At 40.7% G+C, this 17,907-nt stretch overlaps 1 protein-coding gene across 1 annotated transcript; it reads left to right on the plus strand.

Annotated features, from left to right (window-relative positions):
• The first annotated feature begins 6,033 nt into the window (after window positions 1–6,033).
• Window positions 6,034–16,848, plus strand: LOC141018929 (myosin heavy chain, fast skeletal muscle-like). Its single transcript, XM_073493681.1, has 39 exons — window positions 6,034–6,237; window positions 6,492–6,635; window positions 6,759–6,915; window positions 7,022–7,049; window positions 7,138–7,249; window positions 7,338–7,430; window positions 7,515–7,578; window positions 7,694–7,792; window positions 7,884–7,987; window positions 8,071–8,209; window positions 8,391–8,509; window positions 8,608–8,757; window positions 8,845–9,015; window positions 9,123–9,429; window positions 10,033–10,103; window positions 10,192–10,279; window positions 10,368–10,485; window positions 10,603–10,726; window positions 10,823–10,959; window positions 11,100–11,355; window positions 11,449–11,691; window positions 11,781–11,957; window positions 12,117–12,262; window positions 12,372–12,462; window positions 12,575–12,964; window positions 13,100–13,226; window positions 13,314–13,432; window positions 13,808–14,004; window positions 14,092–14,275; window positions 14,381–14,546; window positions 14,721–14,845; window positions 14,968–15,276; window positions 15,358–15,561; window positions 15,652–15,777; window positions 15,906–16,076; window positions 16,189–16,293; window positions 16,377–16,472; window positions 16,578–16,709; window positions 16,831–16,848. Exons 1-39 carry the CDS (start codon window positions 6,034–6,036, stop codon window positions 16,846–16,848), a joined length of 5,811 nt encoding a protein of 1,936 aa, XP_073349782.1.
• The last annotated feature ends 1,059 nt before the right edge of the window (window positions 16,849–17,907 follow it).

Genomic DNA, 17,907 nt, shown 5'->3' on the forward strand with positions numbered 1-17,907 from the left:
CGAATAATTTATTTGGTTGACCAGAGAATCAGTCCAAAACTAAGGAGAGCAATTATGCAATATATGCTCTGTCATATGGTAGACTATTTGCAGCACAGTACTCATCAACAATTGAAAGTAATTTTCAATATGGTACAAGAATAGTACTTTCAGGGGTTTTAGTAGTTATAGTAGTAATCTTTTTTAAATACTTTTTGCTTTAAAAACAATTGGCACTTTTAAAAAGCTTAGTTCTTCCATTTGTGGCATGGTTTGTGAAACACTGGTGATGTTGTGGCGGTACTGGCAGTAAAATGCTTACAAACCAGCCCCAATCTACATAAAAATAAACAAAAATATGTATATCTACAGGGAATGCCAAATGTCAACTACGTGTATAATAAACAAACACCTCTTCAGGGGATAATCAAAAAATGCATTTCAGAGGATAATCAAACTGAAATGTCAAGTCTCAAGTCCCCAATGAAATAAAATGTGAAAAACTGAAGTCTGCAGTCTGCAGTGTGTCATGGGCAGATTCAGAGTGAGAGTGAGTCCAACCTGGATGCCATTCCCCACCTCTCTTTAGCCTTAACAAAGGGCCATCGTCACACCGTGATTGACTGGGAGGGGAATGCCCCAAGCTGCTTCCACTCATTAAGGAGTCAGTCTGCCCAGAGGATTTTGAAATTTAGCCCAAAACAAAAAAAGATAGCAAGTCTTACACGATGGGACTGCTACAGATAGGTTACCTACAATGAGTCATCCGTAAGCAGTGCCTCATATACTTTTCTGGACTTCTGGATCGTTCCTTTGAGCTTTCCAGATATCCTCATCGGTCAGGGGAAAAGGAACAAATTTCTTGTCACATGCCAGGGAAGGTGAATATAATGCCAGGGAGGCCGGAAATGTGGCCTGCGTTAGAGCATCAGGTGCATTGTTAAACTCACCCTTATGATACTTTGTGAGTAAAAACATATACATATTAGGGTGACCAAGGGCAGGAGGCGAGGTCAGATGGCCTTTGAGACACTGAAATGCCCTCTGACACTCATCCCTCCACCGAAACACAGCTCCTTTCCTTTTCAGTGCGTTAAGAGGCTCCTCAATCATTGAAAAGTTAGGGACGGGTTCCTTTGTATCCGGTAGTCACGCAGCGCCTCCTTCTTTGCCATATCTCCCCGATCTACATCCATACTCACTACATGACCCAGGAATTTAAGTTTGGGGCATGGAAGTCTTTACAATAGATGACAATGTCATCCAGGTACACCATGCAGCAGTCTCCAAGGCAGCTCCGCAGCACATGATTCAGCAGCCTTTAGAAGGTGGCTGGAGCGCCCTTCAAACAAAAAGGCATGACCCGAAAAAGGGAACAACCCAAAAGATGTGACAAATGCCGTCAGGGGCTGGCTTTCAGGCTCCATTTCCACCTGCCAATAACCACTGTTAAAATCTAGGGTGGTGAAAACAGTTAAGCATACCAGTAGCCCCTTTTAGTTAGAAAATGCGCCACATTTGCAGCCAGGTAAAGGCTGCAATCTGCCGTCTTGTCTATGTCAAACGGAGGTGTAATATTCCTCCTTTTCAAAAAAGCCGCCACTGGGGTAGGTGTAAACATGTGACGTGAAGTGAAGCACGAAGTTGGGCGTGAACAGTGACGAGTGATCTGGTTATTGACGTTTCTCTCGGCTGTGATGGTTAGCATCTCCCGGATCTCAGCGGCTTTCCAGTTGCTCATCTTGACATCCGTGGATGAAGTGATGAACTGGATGCTGTGATCAGCCGTTTCCTGCTTTTAAAACTCAGACAACAGTGCACGTCAGACACCTCCGCCCATGTCACGCAATTGCCAGCACAATTGACACCTTGTTTTTACATAGCAATGGAGGTGGCAAAAAGTGTACCCTCCGAGGCGTCATATTGGCAGACCAAAACAGACCCCCCGCCCCGCAAAAAGGACAGCCAAATTGGCGGGTTGCTGTCCAGTATAAAACGGCTAGTGACTCAAGGATCTCAGAAATGGCTGGCAGAGGATAGGCATCCCCATCACTCTGTTCATTAACACGACGGAAATCTACACAAAACCAGGGGGAGCCACCATCTTTTCTAGGCACCGATACAATTGGAAAAGCCCATGGTGAACAGGAAGGCACAATGATACCCTGTTGGAACATGCCTTCCATCTGCTCTGTAACAATTTTCCACTTTTGAAGGGGAAAAATTATAGGGGTGCTGGGACTGCACAATGAGTCTGCTGCAAGGTCAAAAGTCCAGCAACACTTGCAGTATGGTATGAAACTTTTGACTTCCTCAGACTTTTACACTCCATGTGTGGCGAGGTTGGAAAAATCTATAGTTAAATTGAAAATGAATTCTTAAATAAAATGTATTAGTAAAAGGCCAATATCGCCACCTAGGTTAAAAGAGCCTAGGACTCCAATTTTAAAAAGCAACACAGGTTCTTATTTAAAATCAGGGTTGAGCAGAGTTAAAAACCACAAATCCAAATAAAAGTTAAATACAAGATTTATTATAATTAAAGTGATAAAATAAAATAAAATAAAATAAAATGAAATAAAATAAAAACCCCAGCTCAAAGTCTCTTCCGGCAGTTCAATCGTCCTTTGTACTGGTCTCACTCTAAAACCGAAGGTGGCAGACCCCAGGCCTTGAAGGTGATGACGGGAAAGCAGTCATTCGTCGGTTGGAGACACATAAGAGAGAGAAAATCCCGGGAAAAGTAGGCAAACTAAAATTGTTCAACAATTAAAAAGGGAAATCCCTAAAATGCTAGTTAAAATCCTGCTGAAAATGGTTTAAAATAGGCAGAAAGTGTACTTAGCTGCAAGAGGGGTGCATCGTGATTACACCCCTCTGCTTCTCCAGTTACTTCCCCTCAACTGCGGCCGATGACCTCCCTTCGCCTGCTGTCCACCCTCCGGTCCCGTGGTCCACCACTGGATGTTTTGCTGTAAGGCCAAACGGACACAGACTGCTGCGCTTCAGGCGTGTGGTTGTTCTCCTGTGGTGGTGGTGGTCTCCTCTCGCCGTCCGGCTCTTCGGTGGGGTCCCCTGTCTTCTTTCTGCCCCCTGAACGCTGCTTTCCTGCTGTTTTAAAAGGAACATATCCCCTGCGCTCGCCACCACCCGTGGCTCGTTGCGCTGATTGCTGCCGGGGACGAGTCCGTGTGCAGTTCAATGTCAGTTCGGAAATGAAAACTCTGCATGCAGTTCAACATAATCTCCAACTGAAATAATCAAAATACTGCAAACAAGGTAACATGCAACATTTCATAAACGTAACGAACACAGTAAAATAAGCAAATTAACACAACATGCAAATAAGCAAAGTAACACAACATGCAAGATTTCATAATCGTAACTAAAACACAGCAAAATAATAACAAAATATGCAACGTCCTAGGAACTGACCCCGTTACACATGCACCCTGAAAGTAGGTGACACTGGGCCAGAAATCTCTACTCTGCTACTACCATTTGAGAAAATGTCAAAAAAACAATGGGGTGAAGCAAGGACAGCCAAATGCAAGTGACAATAGGAGAAGAAGCAGATGACTCTACTGCTGTACTCTCCTAGACACACTCTTAAGACCATAAACCACTAAGCGGCCTGAAAGATCATTCCACCATGATAAATTCATATGAGGAAAAATATATTGTAATTCCAAAATTTAAAAAACAAGGCTAAAGAAAAAGGCTAAAATTAAACCTTGACCTGGCATTTTGCATTTTGGAGAATGAAGTCTTCAGCGGATTTCATTTCATAGCAGAATCCAAAATGTTAAAGGACCAACAAATACAATAAATGGGTCCAAGTAATGATCACCTTTTTTACAAAAAACAATATTAAGATTTGATGATCATCCAGGTTGTCTCATTACAAACATATCAAACTCCCTGGATGAACTCAAAATGTATTCTTTACAGCAGACAAAGGCTTCTGGGTAGCTGATAAATGGTATAATCGCTCCACTCTTCCATATCTGTCATATGTGTCTCACAAACCCACATACAATCACACAATCTCACGCACGCACGCACGCACGCATGCACACACACACACACACACACACACACACACACAAACACGCACACACACACATTGTTGGACCTGTACATGTGTCAAAACATAGTGCATTCAGAAAGTATTCAGACCCCCTCACAAAGTAAAGGGGTCTGAATACTTTCTGTATATCCATTCTTAGATTGATAAAAATCTAACTTAAATGCTGTTATCAATATCAGGAGCAAAGAACTTTAATCAGCGGTGGAAAATACTGGTTACAGTCACTTGGACACTTTTATTATAAACACCACCTGCTCAAATCAGTATGTGTCCTAAGAGCCAAATCAAAAGAACTCAACATAAATGAAGAAAAAAGTTGAGAAAACGGTTCACCCACTTTCTGATAGGGGTTTAGTGTTTCCATGTGTATATGTGTGGTTTGCCGCTTTGACTCAAAAAGGCTATAAATGACATGACCCCTTAAGATTTTCCAGGGCACTTATCATGGTACTTGAATAGATGTCATCTCTTTCATATCAAATGTAGTAACTGGAGAAGTTCATATTGTTCAATTTATTTTGGTCCTGATCTCAAAGGAGTTTCCAACTGTTTTCATTTCCATTTAGGGAGTTATCCAAAAGATTCTTGTTTTTATTACAGGAATATGAGATGTGCCAGTCTCCTGTAATTGTAAACTACAAACATTTGGGGACATTTCCAAAACTAAGCTCTTTGCATTCATCTGACATGACTCAAAAACAGTAATGCAATGTAAAATCCACAAATACAGTGCTCTGACTTTCATTTATAAGGTCAAATAGAGCACAACCATGTCTATACATTTCATGGTAATGACATTAGTACAACCTCTAAGTTTGTATCAAAGATGCATTTTATTATTAAATAAACGTGTATACAACCACAACTCTCATATTAGTGTCATTTAGGGGTGAACTCAAATGTGCAAGTGTCCTGAAATTGAATACTAATGGAATTTGGAAGACTTTTCAAAACCAACCCCCAAAGCCGTCCATTCATTTTAAATAAAGATGTTCAAAACAAATCCCAACTTCAGCGTCGTTTAAATCAATTATTATAATGATTGGAATCATACACAAACCACATTCTGCACAAACGTATCCTGTATTTTTTAAGCTGTAGTTACAAAGAATTATGCAAACCCCGTCCTTAAACGTCACTGCCACAAATAAGCAACAGGATGAAAAGATGCCATGACCAAACCGAGCGAGAGACTGCTGCTGACCAGGCAATCCCACCCTCTATAAAAGAGGCAGCTCTGAGCTACTGCATTAACTGAAGCTTCATCACAGGTGAGTGTATTCACTTTGACCTCAGCTTTTACTGTTCTTAATTAGTCAGTGAAGTTAATGTGTTGCTAATTACTTTTGCATATTGTCCAGAATTATATGGCAGAGTTACCTGGGTGGTAGTCTTGGCTAGAAATTATTTCAAAATAATTTTCTTGATATACTCCATTTATATACTCTATCACATTTAACACAATTTGTTAGTTTGTATTTGCATCTAATACACACCCTGTTTCATCACATACATACTGACTGATCATTAAGAGCAATACTATTTCTCTGGTAGCGAGGGCAGTTGAGGGGATGAAAGAGTACTTTAATGGTAAATGATTGACTTTGACTTTAATGATTCAATTCATTACAGTTTGAATATATTTTATAAGTCTATAAACATTTTGCCATCTTTACCCTCATCTGTTTTCTAATTGGCTAAATTTCCACAGAAAAAAATTGAAATTAGAAAAACAATCTGAAACAAGTTATTGTACTCATGTTTAATCATGTATTTACAGGATCTCCCAACTCCACCAGAGACTCCAACGCTCAGTTGTTTTCGGAACCAGCTGAGGTAAAAGATTTCAGCATAAAAAACTTTAAATCTCCACAATCAGCTGGGCAGAAGACCATAGCTATGTCATGCCAATATGTTAACACTATTGTGGACTTCATCTTTTCAGTCGCCACTGAAGTGCCACCATGAGCACAGACGCAGAGATGGAGGCCTATGGCTCAGCGGCCATCTACCTCCGGAAGCCAGAGAAGGAGAGGCTTGAGGCACAAACAACTCCTTTTGATGCCAAAACCGCCTTTTTTGTGGCTGAGCCTGCGGAGATGTACCTCAAGGGTAAACTTACAAAGAGAGAGGGTGGAAAAGCCACGGTGGAAACAGACTGTGGAAAGGTAAGTGATTCATTTATTTACTTTTTTCAACAAAACTACTCAATCGATTTTCATCTAAGACACCTTGTATATACAAGGATAGGATTAACATTTATTTAAAACAATATCTTAGTAAAACATTCAGTGAACTATTTGTTTCTCATTGTATTTTAGACTCAAACTGACACTGTCAACAACAATGTGATCTATGTGATGAACTTTTCTGTTTGAAGTTATTTCTTAGTTAATTACGTTTTACTGTATTTGCTGTTCAGACAATCACAGTAAAAGAGGATGACATCCATCCAAGGAACCCTCCCAAGTATGACAAAATTGAGGACATGGCCATGATGACCCACCTCAATGAGCCTTGCGTGTTGTATAACCTCAAAGAGCGTTATGCATCATGGATGATCTACGTGAGTTTCCACACTATGCTAATTTAATGTATATGTAAATGTGTATAGAGTATGTGTACCTAAATGGAAATCAAACAAAATCTAAATAAAATCACACTATGTTTATGCTTTTTACTATTACAGACCTACTCTGGGTTGTTTTGCGTTGTCGTGAATCCCTATAAGTGGCTTCCCGTATATGATGCTCAATGTGTAGAAGCATACAGAGGCAAGAAGAGGATTGAGGCTCCACCCCACATCTTTTCCATCTCTGATAATGCCTATCAGTTCATGCTCACTGGTAAGATAAAAATATCAGTGTTGGAATCTGAACACACAGAGGTAAAATCTTCCATTGATATTTATTAAAAGAAAACTCATGTCAAGCATTCATGTTTGTGTTTCAGATCGTGAGAACCAGTCTATCCTGATTACGTGAGTATAAAACACACTATTGTGCTATAACTTTATAAGCTTAATGATAATCAAGCAAAATCTTGATAATATGTCCCCTGTACCCCAGTGGAGAATCCGGTGCTGGAAAGACTGTAAACACTAAGCGTGTCATCCAGTACTTTGCAACAATTGCAGCTATTGGAGCTAAGAAGACTGAGCAACAAGCTGGCAAAATTCAGGTAAAATTGGTTGTATAAGATGAAAGTGTTTGTCAGAGGAAAGTTAATTTGTATGTATAGCTCATGTAATTCAAATCTTCTCTTGCAGGGCTCTCTTGAGGACCAGATCATTGCGGCCAACCCTCTGTTGGAGGCCTATGGTAATGCCAAGACTGTGAGGAATGACAATTCCTCTCGTTTTGTAAGTACTGGAGAAAATATCTTGAGACTTTTTTCGTTCTTACATATAAAAAAAACTGATGATATTAATGTTCTGGCTGTCTAGGGTAAATTTATCAGGATCCACTTTGGCACAACTGGCAAGCTATCTTCAGCTGATATTGAAACATGTAAGTTTCAATCATGGTATTAGTCAATATCCATTTAAATTACAATCTAGGCTCTGATAAAGTTACAATAAACTGTAAAACAGTAAAGTTTTTAATTTAAATTTCTTCTTCTTAGATCTGCTGGAGAAGTCTCGTGTCACCTTCCAGTTGTCTGCTGAGAGGAGCTACCATATCTTCTACCAGCTGATGACTGGCCACAAGCCTGAGCTATTGGGTATGTTACTAAACCAATTTTAAATATACCTTTTGACAATATGAGAATAAAACATCAAACAATACTATGTAATTCTACTGTCCTTCTCTAGAGGCTCTTCTGATCACCACCAACCCCTATGACTACCCAATGATCAGTCAGGGTGAAATCACTGTGAAAAGCATCGATGATGTGGAGGAGTTCATTGCAACAGATGTAAGACAACAATTTAGTTAAAGAGATAGTATACAGGGGAAAATGTTTCACATACCAATAACTTTGCTTCATTTACACTGCAGACTGCTATTGACATCTTGGGCTTCACTGCTGAGGAGAAATTGGGCATCTACAAGCTGACTGGAGCTGTGGTTCATCATGGCAGCATGAAATTCAAGCAGAAGCAGCGTGAGGAGCAGGCTGAACCAGATGGCACTGAGGGTAATTTCTAAAATAATACTCTTATCACGCAAGCTTTCTGGTGTGTAAGATACTACACAAGTCAGTGTGTATTTATAATCCATCAGGGATGGGTCATGTTAATGACCAAACACGAAAAAAAAAAATTCATTCATTCATTCATTCCTTCATTCATATAACTTCTTGTTTTTCTCTCCATCAGTGGCTGATAAAATCGCCTACCTCCTGGGCCTGAACTCAGCTGATATGCTGAAAGCTCTGTGCTTCCCAAGAGTCAAGGTCGGCAATGAGATGGTGACCAAAGGTCAGACCGTCCCACAGGTAATAAGGCAGAAGTTTGGTGTTTGGATAGGGAAATATTTACATTTCCAAATAAAAGTATCACACTCATAAATCCACACCTAAATCCTTATATTTAGGTCAACAATTCTGTCAGCGCTCTGTGCAAATCCATCTATGAGAAAATGTTCTTGTGGATGGTCATCCGTATCAATGAGATGCTGGACACAAAGCAGGCAAGACAGTATTTCATTGGAGTGTTGGATATCGCTGGATTTGAGATCTTTGATGTAAGTTTTGGAAAATCAACCTTTCTGAAAAATTCAAAAGTTCAAACTTATTTTGGCATGAAATTAAATGTTTTTCTATAACTACAGTTCAACAGCTTGGAGCAACTCTGCATCAACTTCACCAATGAGAAACTGCAACAGTTCTTCAACCACCACATGTTTGTCCTGGAGCAAGAGGAGTACAAGAAAGAAGGCATTGAATGGGAGTTCATTGACTTCGGTATGGACTTGGCTGCCTGCATTGAGCTTATCGAGAAGGTAACATATCATCTTGTTAAATTAGATAGATTTCTTGATTCAAGTACAAATGTTTGCTTCCTCAGGTAATTCTTTTTTTCTTACCATGAAATGTAAATTCTTCTCAGCCAATGGGCATCTTCTCCATCCTTGAAGAGGAGTGCATGTTCCCCAAGGCCTCTGACACAACTTTCAAGAACAAGCTGCATGATCAGCATCTTGGCAAGACCAAGGCCTTTGAGAAGCCAAAGCCTGGAAAGGGCAAGGCTGAAGCTCACTTCGCCCTGGTTCACTATGCTGGTACAGTGGAATACAATATCGGTGGCTGGCTGGACAAGAACAAGGACCCCCTGAACGACTCAGTTGTTCAGCTTTACCAGAAATCTTCAAATAAACTGCTGGCCTTGTTGTATTTTGTCAAGGCTGGAGCTGAAGGTAAGAAATAAAAGTGAGCTGAGTTATCAGAAACTCTGTGTACCCAGTACAGATGTTTTAACCTCCTATTTTCTACTGTTGAAGATAGTGAGCAGTGTTGCCATCTCTTTTTATAGCTATTGGCTGCTTACTGAAAAGTGGAGTTTGGAAAGTTACAGGCAGTGCAATAACTTTGTAGTGAAAGGTAAAAAACGGTGTGTCTGTTTCAAATGAGTTTGGCCGAGTAAGAAACTGGTAACTTCTCTGTGGTAATATATTAATTTAGGTAAATTTTAAAGTTATAACAGTTACTTCTGTGTAATCCAGTGCCATTAATACAATTCAATATTGTGCAAAACAGAGGCTGCTGGTTGAAATTGACATTGAAAAATACACATTCGACAGAGAAGAAAACTTAAACCACTTACTGCAAAAAACGGTGTGTCTGTTTCAATTGAGTTGGGCCGAGTAAGAAACAGGTAACTTCTCTGTGGTAAAATATTCATTTAGGTAAAAAAAAAAAAAATACACATTCAAAACAGACGAAAACTTAAACCACTTACTGCAGTGGATTATTATCATTATTCGGTACCATTAATAAAAATGTCATGTTTTGCAAAATAGAGGCTGGTGGTGGCAAGAAGGGTGGCAAGAAGAAGGGCGGTTCCTTCCAGACTGTGTCTGCTCTTTTCAGGGTATGTATTCTTTCATATCTTTGGACAACAATTAACAATCTCATCTTACAATATTGATGACCTATTATTCTGTGATGCTCATCCACAGGAGAACTTGGGCAAGCTGATGACCAACTTGAGGAGCACTCACCCTCATTTTGTCCGCTGTCTGATTCCCAATGAAACAAAGACCCCAGGTAAGAAGTGCATAATCCAGATTTGTGTACTGTGTGTGACATGGTAGGGTAAAGAAATGTTTTGATACAATGAGTTTGCAATGTGCAGGTCTTATGGAGAACTTCTTGGTCATCCACCAGCTGAGGTGTAATGGTGTGCTGGAGGGCATCAGAATCTGCAGAAAGGGCTTCCCCAGCAGAATCCTCTACGGTGACTTCAAGCAGAGGTGACTGCAGTTTTCATTATAAGCAAGCCAAGTTGATTTCAGTAGAGGTATAAGGATGGTAAACACCAAGAAAAAGTGGGAGGAAGATAAAAGGAACAACATCATTTTCTGTTGTAGATACAAAGTATTGAATGCCAGTGTCATCCCTGAGGGACAGTTCATTGACAACAAGAAAGCTTCAGAGAAGCTGCTGGGCTCCATTGATGTGGACCACACTCAGTACAAGTTTGGACACACAAAGGTTCATCCTCAAAGACAGTACTACAGATTTACTTGTGTGGTTGTCCTGTTATAGCCATACGCACTGAATGCTAATTTGCCCCACTTGACAATATAGGTGTTCTTCAAAGCTGGTCTGCTGGGTCAGCTGGAGGAGATGAGAGATGATAAACTGGCTACGCTGGTGACCATGACTCAGGGTCTCTGCAGAGGATATGTCATGAGGAAGGAGTTTGTTAAGATGTGGGAGAGGAGGTAGGATTCTTTTACTGTACACTAAAATGTACTGTCCAATTATGTAGTTGATATATATTTTTTCAATTGTTAGACTTAGAAGTTCCGCAAAATAATGTTTCAGAAGAAATGACACTTTCTACATCAATCTCATTTTCCAGAGAATCTATCTTCTCAATCCAGTACAATATCCGTTCATTCATGAATGTGAAGAACTGGCCATGGATGAATCTCTACTTCAAGATCAAGCCTCTCCTGAAGAGTGCTGAGACTGAGAAGGAGCTGCAGCAGATGAAGGAGAACTATGATAAGATGAAAACAGACCTGGCTACTGCCCTGGCCAAGAAGAAGGAACTGGAGGAGAAGATGGTTTCCCTGATGCAGGAGAAGAATGACCTGCAACTCCAAGTGGCTTCAGTAAGTAGGAAAACCCAGGAAGTGTAATTCTATTACATATACGCTTATCTTTTCAAACTTTTAAACTTATTGTATGTTCATTATGTACAATAGGAAGTCGATAACCTCTCTGATGCTGAGGAAAGATGTGAAGGGCTCATTAAGAGCAAGATCCAACTTGAGGCCAAACTCAAAGAGACAACTGAGAGACTGGAGGATGAAGAGGAAATCAATGCTGAACTGACTGCCAAGAAGAGGAAGCTGGAGGACGAATGCTCTGAGCTGAAGAAAGACATTGATGACTTGGAGCTCACTTTGGCTAAAGTGGAGAAGGAGAAACATGCCACAGAAAACAAGGTTTGAATTATTTTAAACCCACATTCATTTAAACACAGACCATATGAATATAATGTGATGGAAATAATCCACCTTTCACACCATTTTAGGTGAAAAACCTGACAGAGGAGATGGCATCTCAAGATGAGTCTATTGCCAAGTTAACCAAGGAGAAGAAAGCCCTCCAAGAGAGCCACCAGCAAACACTTGATGATCTTCAAGCAGAGGAAGACAAAGTCAACACTCTGACCAAAGCCAAAACAAAGCTGGAACAGCAAGTGGACGATGTAAGAAAACAATTGTTTCAATTGTATCTTTCTATTGTCAAGTAGCTTGTGTTTTAATTGATATTCCATGATACAAATTCAAAATAATATATACTGCTTGTATTGACACACTGTCATTTGAATACCTCAAATCACTTATTATTAACTGCCATGTGATAGCTGGAGGGATCACTGGAGCAAGAGAAGAAGCTCCGCATGGACCTTGAGAGAGCCAAGAGGAAGCTTGAGGGAGATCTGAAACTAGCCCAGGAATCCATAATGGATCTGGAGAATGACAAACAGCAATCTGATGAGAAAATCAAAAAGTAAGGTTTTTGATTTAGGTTATTAATCCTCTTTTCAGCATCTCAAACATTACACTCCAACAACAGTACAAACTGTGACAGTGAAAGCCTTCTTTGTATCCTCATCAAGGAAAGAATTTGAAACCAGCCAGCTCCTCAGCAAGATTGAGGATGAACAGTCTCTCAGTGCTCAGCTTCAGAAGAAGATCAAGGAGCTCCAGGTGACATATCCAACATAGTGTACATACACTGTTATACGCATGCAAATCAGACTCAGTAAATCAAAAACAACACATTATATTCAAGTCAATAAACCTTCTTTCATCAATGTAGGCTCGTATTGAGGAGCTGGAGGAAGAGATTGAGGCGGAGAGGGCTGCTCGGGCTAAGGTTGAGAAGCAGAGGGCTGACCTCTCCAGGGAGCTTGAGGAGATCAGTGAGAGGCTCGAGGAGGCTGGTGGAGCAACAGCTGCTCAGATTGAGATGAGCAAGAAGCGTGAAGCTGAGTTCCAGAAGCTGCGCCGTGATCTTGAAGAGTCAACCCTGCAGCACGAAGCTACCGCATCAGCTCTCCGCAAGAAGCAGGCAGACAGTGTTGCAGAGCTTGGAGAGCAGATCGACAACCTCCAGCGTGTCAAGCAGAAGCTGGAGAAGGAGAAGAGCGAGTACAAGATGGAGATTGATGACCTCTCCAGCAACATGGAGGCTGTTGCTAAATCTAAAGTGAGTCGTTTGTTTAAAGATTAGGTATTTGCCTTTGTTATGCTCAGAAACATGATCTCTAACCAATAAATATGGCAGTAGCTTTAAATTTAGAAGAAAAAAACCTCAATGTATATCATGTTTTGTTATTGATAGGGCAACTTGGAAAAAATGTGCAGAACTCTTGAGGACCAGTTCAGTGAGCTCAAAGCCAAAAATGATGAGAATGTTCGCCATCTGAATGACGTTAATGGACAAAAGGCAAGACTGCAGACAGAGAATGGTGAGTGTCATGGAATAAAAACTACTGATGGAAGTTATTAATGAGAATTTTGATAATAAAAAATCTCATTTATACATTGTCATTCAGGTGAGTTCTCCCGCCAGCTTGAAGAGAAGGAAGCTCTTGTTTCCCAGCTGACCAGAGGAAAACAGGCCTTCACTCAGCAGATTGAAGAGCTTAAGAGACATGTAGAGGAGGAAGTCAAGGTAAACAAGTTTACATGCCCTGTTATTAGATTTTAACAGGGGGTATATTCTCTTTTTCAAATGTAGTCATTCAAAATGTATACCATAATACTGTAATAAGATTTAAAAGATCAAAGCTCAAGAATCTATTCCCACAGCAACAATATCCAGGCATACTGCTATTATTGCTAAGTGAACCTTTTACGAATTACATTTTTGCCCAATAATGAAAAGAAACATGATGCTGAGTAGCAAATATGATTGATGCAGAAGTAGTCTTTAGGATTCAAAACTAAATGGCTACATTAAAATGATTAAACTTAAAAAAAAGCACTTATTTACTATTTCTTTTTCCACTTCATAGGTATGATACTAATGTTTTGTCATGTTCAACAGGCCAAGAATGCCCTGGCCCATGCAGTTCAGTCAGCCCGCCATGACTGTGATCTGCTCAGAGAGCAGTATGAGGAGGAGCAGGAGGCCAAAGCTGAGCTGCAGAGAGGAATGTCCAAGGCCAACAGTGAGGTGGCTCAGTGGAGAACCAAATATGAGACTGATGCTATCCAGCGCACTGAGGAGCTGGAGGAGTCCAAGTATATAATCCTTTCTACTTTTTCAAAGATAAATCCATTTTTGCAATCTTTGTTCACTTAAGCACAAATAATTCCTCTTGGCTACAGGAAAAAGCTTGCCCAGCGCTTGCAGGATGCTGAGGAATCCATTGAGGCTGTGAACTCCAAGTGCGCCTCTTTGGAGAAGACCAAGCAGAGGCTGCAGGGTGAGGTGGAGGACCTCATGATTGATGTTGAGAGAGCCAATGCTCTGGCTGCCAACCTTGACAAGAAGCAGAGGAACTTTGATAAGGTAAATGGTTAAACTGGTAATCAACACCAGTTTTATAGCGAGAAACAAGCACCTTTATTAATAAATAATCATTTAATTAACATATTTTGACCTATACAATTCTAGGTCCTTGCAGAATGGAAACAGAAGTTTGAGGAGGGCCAGGCAGAGCTGGAAGGAGCTCAGAAGGAGGCTCGTTCTCTCAGCACTGAACTGTTCAAGATGAAGAACTCTTATGAGGAGGCTCTGGATCACCTGGAGACCATAAAGAGAGAGAACAAGAACCTGCAGCGTATGCCAATCTTACTGTATTTAATGTAACGATCATAGTCATTGTAAGGGTTCTTCTTTGACCTCTAGTAGTGTAGTCTATGAGCAATATGTGGTCGTAAAAGCACTGACACATATTTCCAGATGTAATCTGCATGTATAGTTCTAACTATATTTGACTTTGGCTTCTCTACAGAGGAGATCTCAGACCTGACTGAACAGATTGGTGAGACTGGAAAGACTATCCATGAGCTGGAGAAATCCAAGAAGACTGTAGAGACTGAGAAGTCTGAAATTCAGTCAGCACTGGAGGAAGCTGAGGTAAAATCTTGCTAACATTATCGGACCACTATGATAAAATACATGGTTAAAATGTAACCATGTATTCATTTTGAATTTATTTCTGCCAAAAATACCTTTTGTTGTGTTTGTGACTTTTTAAGGGCACACTGGAGCATGAGGAGGCCAAAATTCTCCGTGTTCAGCTTGAGCTCAACCAGATCAAAGGTGAGATTGACAGGAAGCTGGCAGAGAAGGATGAGGAGATGGAGCAGATCAAGAGGAACAGCCAGAGGGTGATTGACTCCATGCAGACCACTCTTGATTCTGAGGTCAGGAGCAGGAATGATGCCCTGAGAATCAAGAAGAAGATGGAGGGAGACCTGAATGAGATGGAGATTCAGCTGAGTCATTCAAACAGGATGGCTGCTGAGTCCCAGAAACAACTGAGGAATGTCCAGGGACAACTCAAGGTGAGATTTGTTTGATTATTAAATGTAAAAAAAAATCAAAGGGAAATTATGTAAACTTTCTTTTTCTCTGTTCAATGTCAGGATGCCCAACTGCACCTTGATGATGCTGTCAGAGGACAGGCAGACATGAAGGAGCAGGTTGCCATGGTGGAGCGCAGAAATGGCCTGATGGTGGCTGAGATCGAGGAGCTGAGAGTCGCTCTGGACCAGACAGAGAGAGGACGCAAAGTGGCTGAGCAGGAGTTGGTTGATGCTAGTGAGCGTGTCGGACTGCTTCACTCTCAGGTGTGTTTTCGTTAATTCAAAAGAATTGTATCTAATCAAAGATGTGAGACACATACCAATAAACACTGTCTAATCTTGGTCAATATTCAGAACACCAGTCTTATGAACACCAAGAAGAAGCTGGAGTCAGACCTCGTCCAGGTTCAAGGTGAAGTGGATGATGCTGTTCAGGAAGCAAGAAATGCTGAAGATAAAGCCAAGAAGGCTATTACTGATGTGAGTCTTGTTTTTATGTAAATACTGCTTCAAGAAATACTTGTTTACACTTCATTAATTATTATCTAGCATTATTGTCATTAATATCAAGACTAAAAATTCTATTTCTAAACTGTGCATCATTTCAGGCTGCCATGATGGCTGAGGAGCTGAAGAAGGAGCAGGACACCAGTTCTCACCTGGAGAGGATGAAGAAGAACCTGGAGGTCACAGTCAAGGACCTCCAGCACCGTCTGGATGAGGCTGAGAACCTCGCCATGAAGGGTGGCAAGAAGCAGCTCCAGAAACTGGAGTCCAGGGTATGAACTGTATATAAAAATTTGGAGGCACATCGCTTTTATTATACTTTTTATTACTTCAACTTAAATCTTTGTGTGGAAGACTGATATATTATTTATCATCACATTACAGGTGCATGAGCTAGAAGCTGAAGTTGAGGCTGAACAGAGACGTGGAGCTGATGCTATTAAAGGTGTCCGCAAATATGAGAGGAGAGTGAAGGAGCTGACATACCAGGTAAGCCGTACTGAAAAACTCCCCTAATCTCTAATTCATTCTCTATTCGTCTTCACATACTGTATAATCTTATATCTTTACAGACTGAAGAGGACAAGAAGAATGTGCACAGACTTCAGGATCTGGTTGATAAGCTGCAGCTTAAAGTCAAGTCTTACAAGAGACAGGCTGAGGATGCTGTAAGTCAAATACATAACGTGGCACAGCATTGACAGCTGATTTAATAATAACATCACTATTAACTGTCTTGTAACTACGCCAACATTCCTCCAAACACTTAACAGGAAGAGCAGGCCAACACCCACATGTCCAGGCTCAGGAAGGTTCAGCATGAGCTTGAGGAAGCTCAGGAGCGCGCTGACATCGCTGAGTCCCAGGTCAACAAGCTGAGAGTCAAGAGCCGTGACGCTGGAAAGGTATGTTTGTTTTTAAAATGATCTGATGCTGTGAACTTTCACTGATGACAGTGTGAATCAATATCACATCTTGAATGATACCCAAATAATAATAATAGATTTTCGTCTCTCTTTTTTTTAGTCTGATTCTGCTGAGTAAGTGTCATCATCCTTGAGGCCTTTCAACAGAGTTCATAAAATATGAACCATGTTGGGGGCTATTTACAATAAAGACGATAACTGTCATCATTATCCTGAATCCTGTCACTTCCTTTCTGACGAATAATTTATTCAACTGACCAGAGAAATCAGTCCAAAACTAAGGAGAGCAATTATGCAATATATGTTATGTCATATGGTAGACTATTTGCAGCACGGTACTGATCAACAAGCAAAAATCATTTTCAATATGGTACAAGAATAATACTTTCAGGGGTTTAAGTGATTATAGTAGCATGACCCAAAAAAGGGAACAACCCAAAAGATATGACAAACGGCGTCAGGGGCTGGCTTTCAGGCTCCATTTCCACCTGCCAATAACCACTGTTAAAATCTAGGGTGGTGAAAACAGTTGAGCATGCCAGTGACTCAAGGATCTCAGAAATGGCTGGCAGAGGATAGGCATCCCCATCACTCTGTTCATTAAAACGACGGAAATCTACACAAAACCGGGGGGAGCCACCATCTTTTCTAGGCACCAATACAATTGGGAAAGCCCATGGTGAACAGGAAGGCACAATGATACCCTGTTGGAACATGCCTTTCATCTGCTCCTTAACAATCTTCCGCTTTTGAAGGGGCAATCTATAGGGGTGCTGGGACTACACAATGAGACTGCTGCAAAGTCCAGCAACACTTGCAGTATAGTATGAAACTTTTGACCTCCTCAGACTTTTACACTCCATGCACCCTGTAAGTAGGTGACATTGGGGGCAGAAATCTCTACTCTGCCACTACCATTTGAGAAAATGTCAAAAAACAATAGGGTGAAGCAAGGACAGCCAAATGCAAGTGACAATGGGAGTGGCAGCAGATGACACGTGCTGTATATCCATTCTTAGATTGATAAAAATCTAACTTAAATGATGTAATCAATATCAGGAGCAAAGAACTTTAATCAGTGGTGGAAAATACTGGTGTCAGTCACTTGGACACTTTTATTATAAACACCACATGCTCAAATCAGTATGTGTCCTAAGAGCCAACTCAAAAGAACTCA

The sequence above is a fragment of the Pagrus major genome, chromosome 23, assembly GCF_040436345.1.
Source record: "Pagrus major chromosome 23, Pma_NU_1.0".
In the NCBI taxonomy this organism is placed as follows: Eukaryota; Metazoa; Chordata; class Actinopteri; order Spariformes; family Sparidae; genus Pagrus; species Pagrus major.

Bases quoted from the DNA above. Each gene is read 5' to 3' on its own strand.
- LOC141018929 (XM_073493681.1), top strand. From the start codon at position 6,034: ATGAGCACAGACGCAGAGATGGAGGCCTATGGCTCAGCGGCCATCTAC. The intron at 8,758-8,844 runs GTAAGTTTTGGA...CTATAACTACAG, and splicing joins CTGGATTTGAGATCTTTGAT to TTCAACAGCTTGGAGCAACT. The intron at 14,846-14,967 runs GTAAAATCTTGC...TGACTTTTTAAG, and splicing joins CAGCACTGGAGGAAGCTGAG to GGCACACTGGAGCATGAGGA.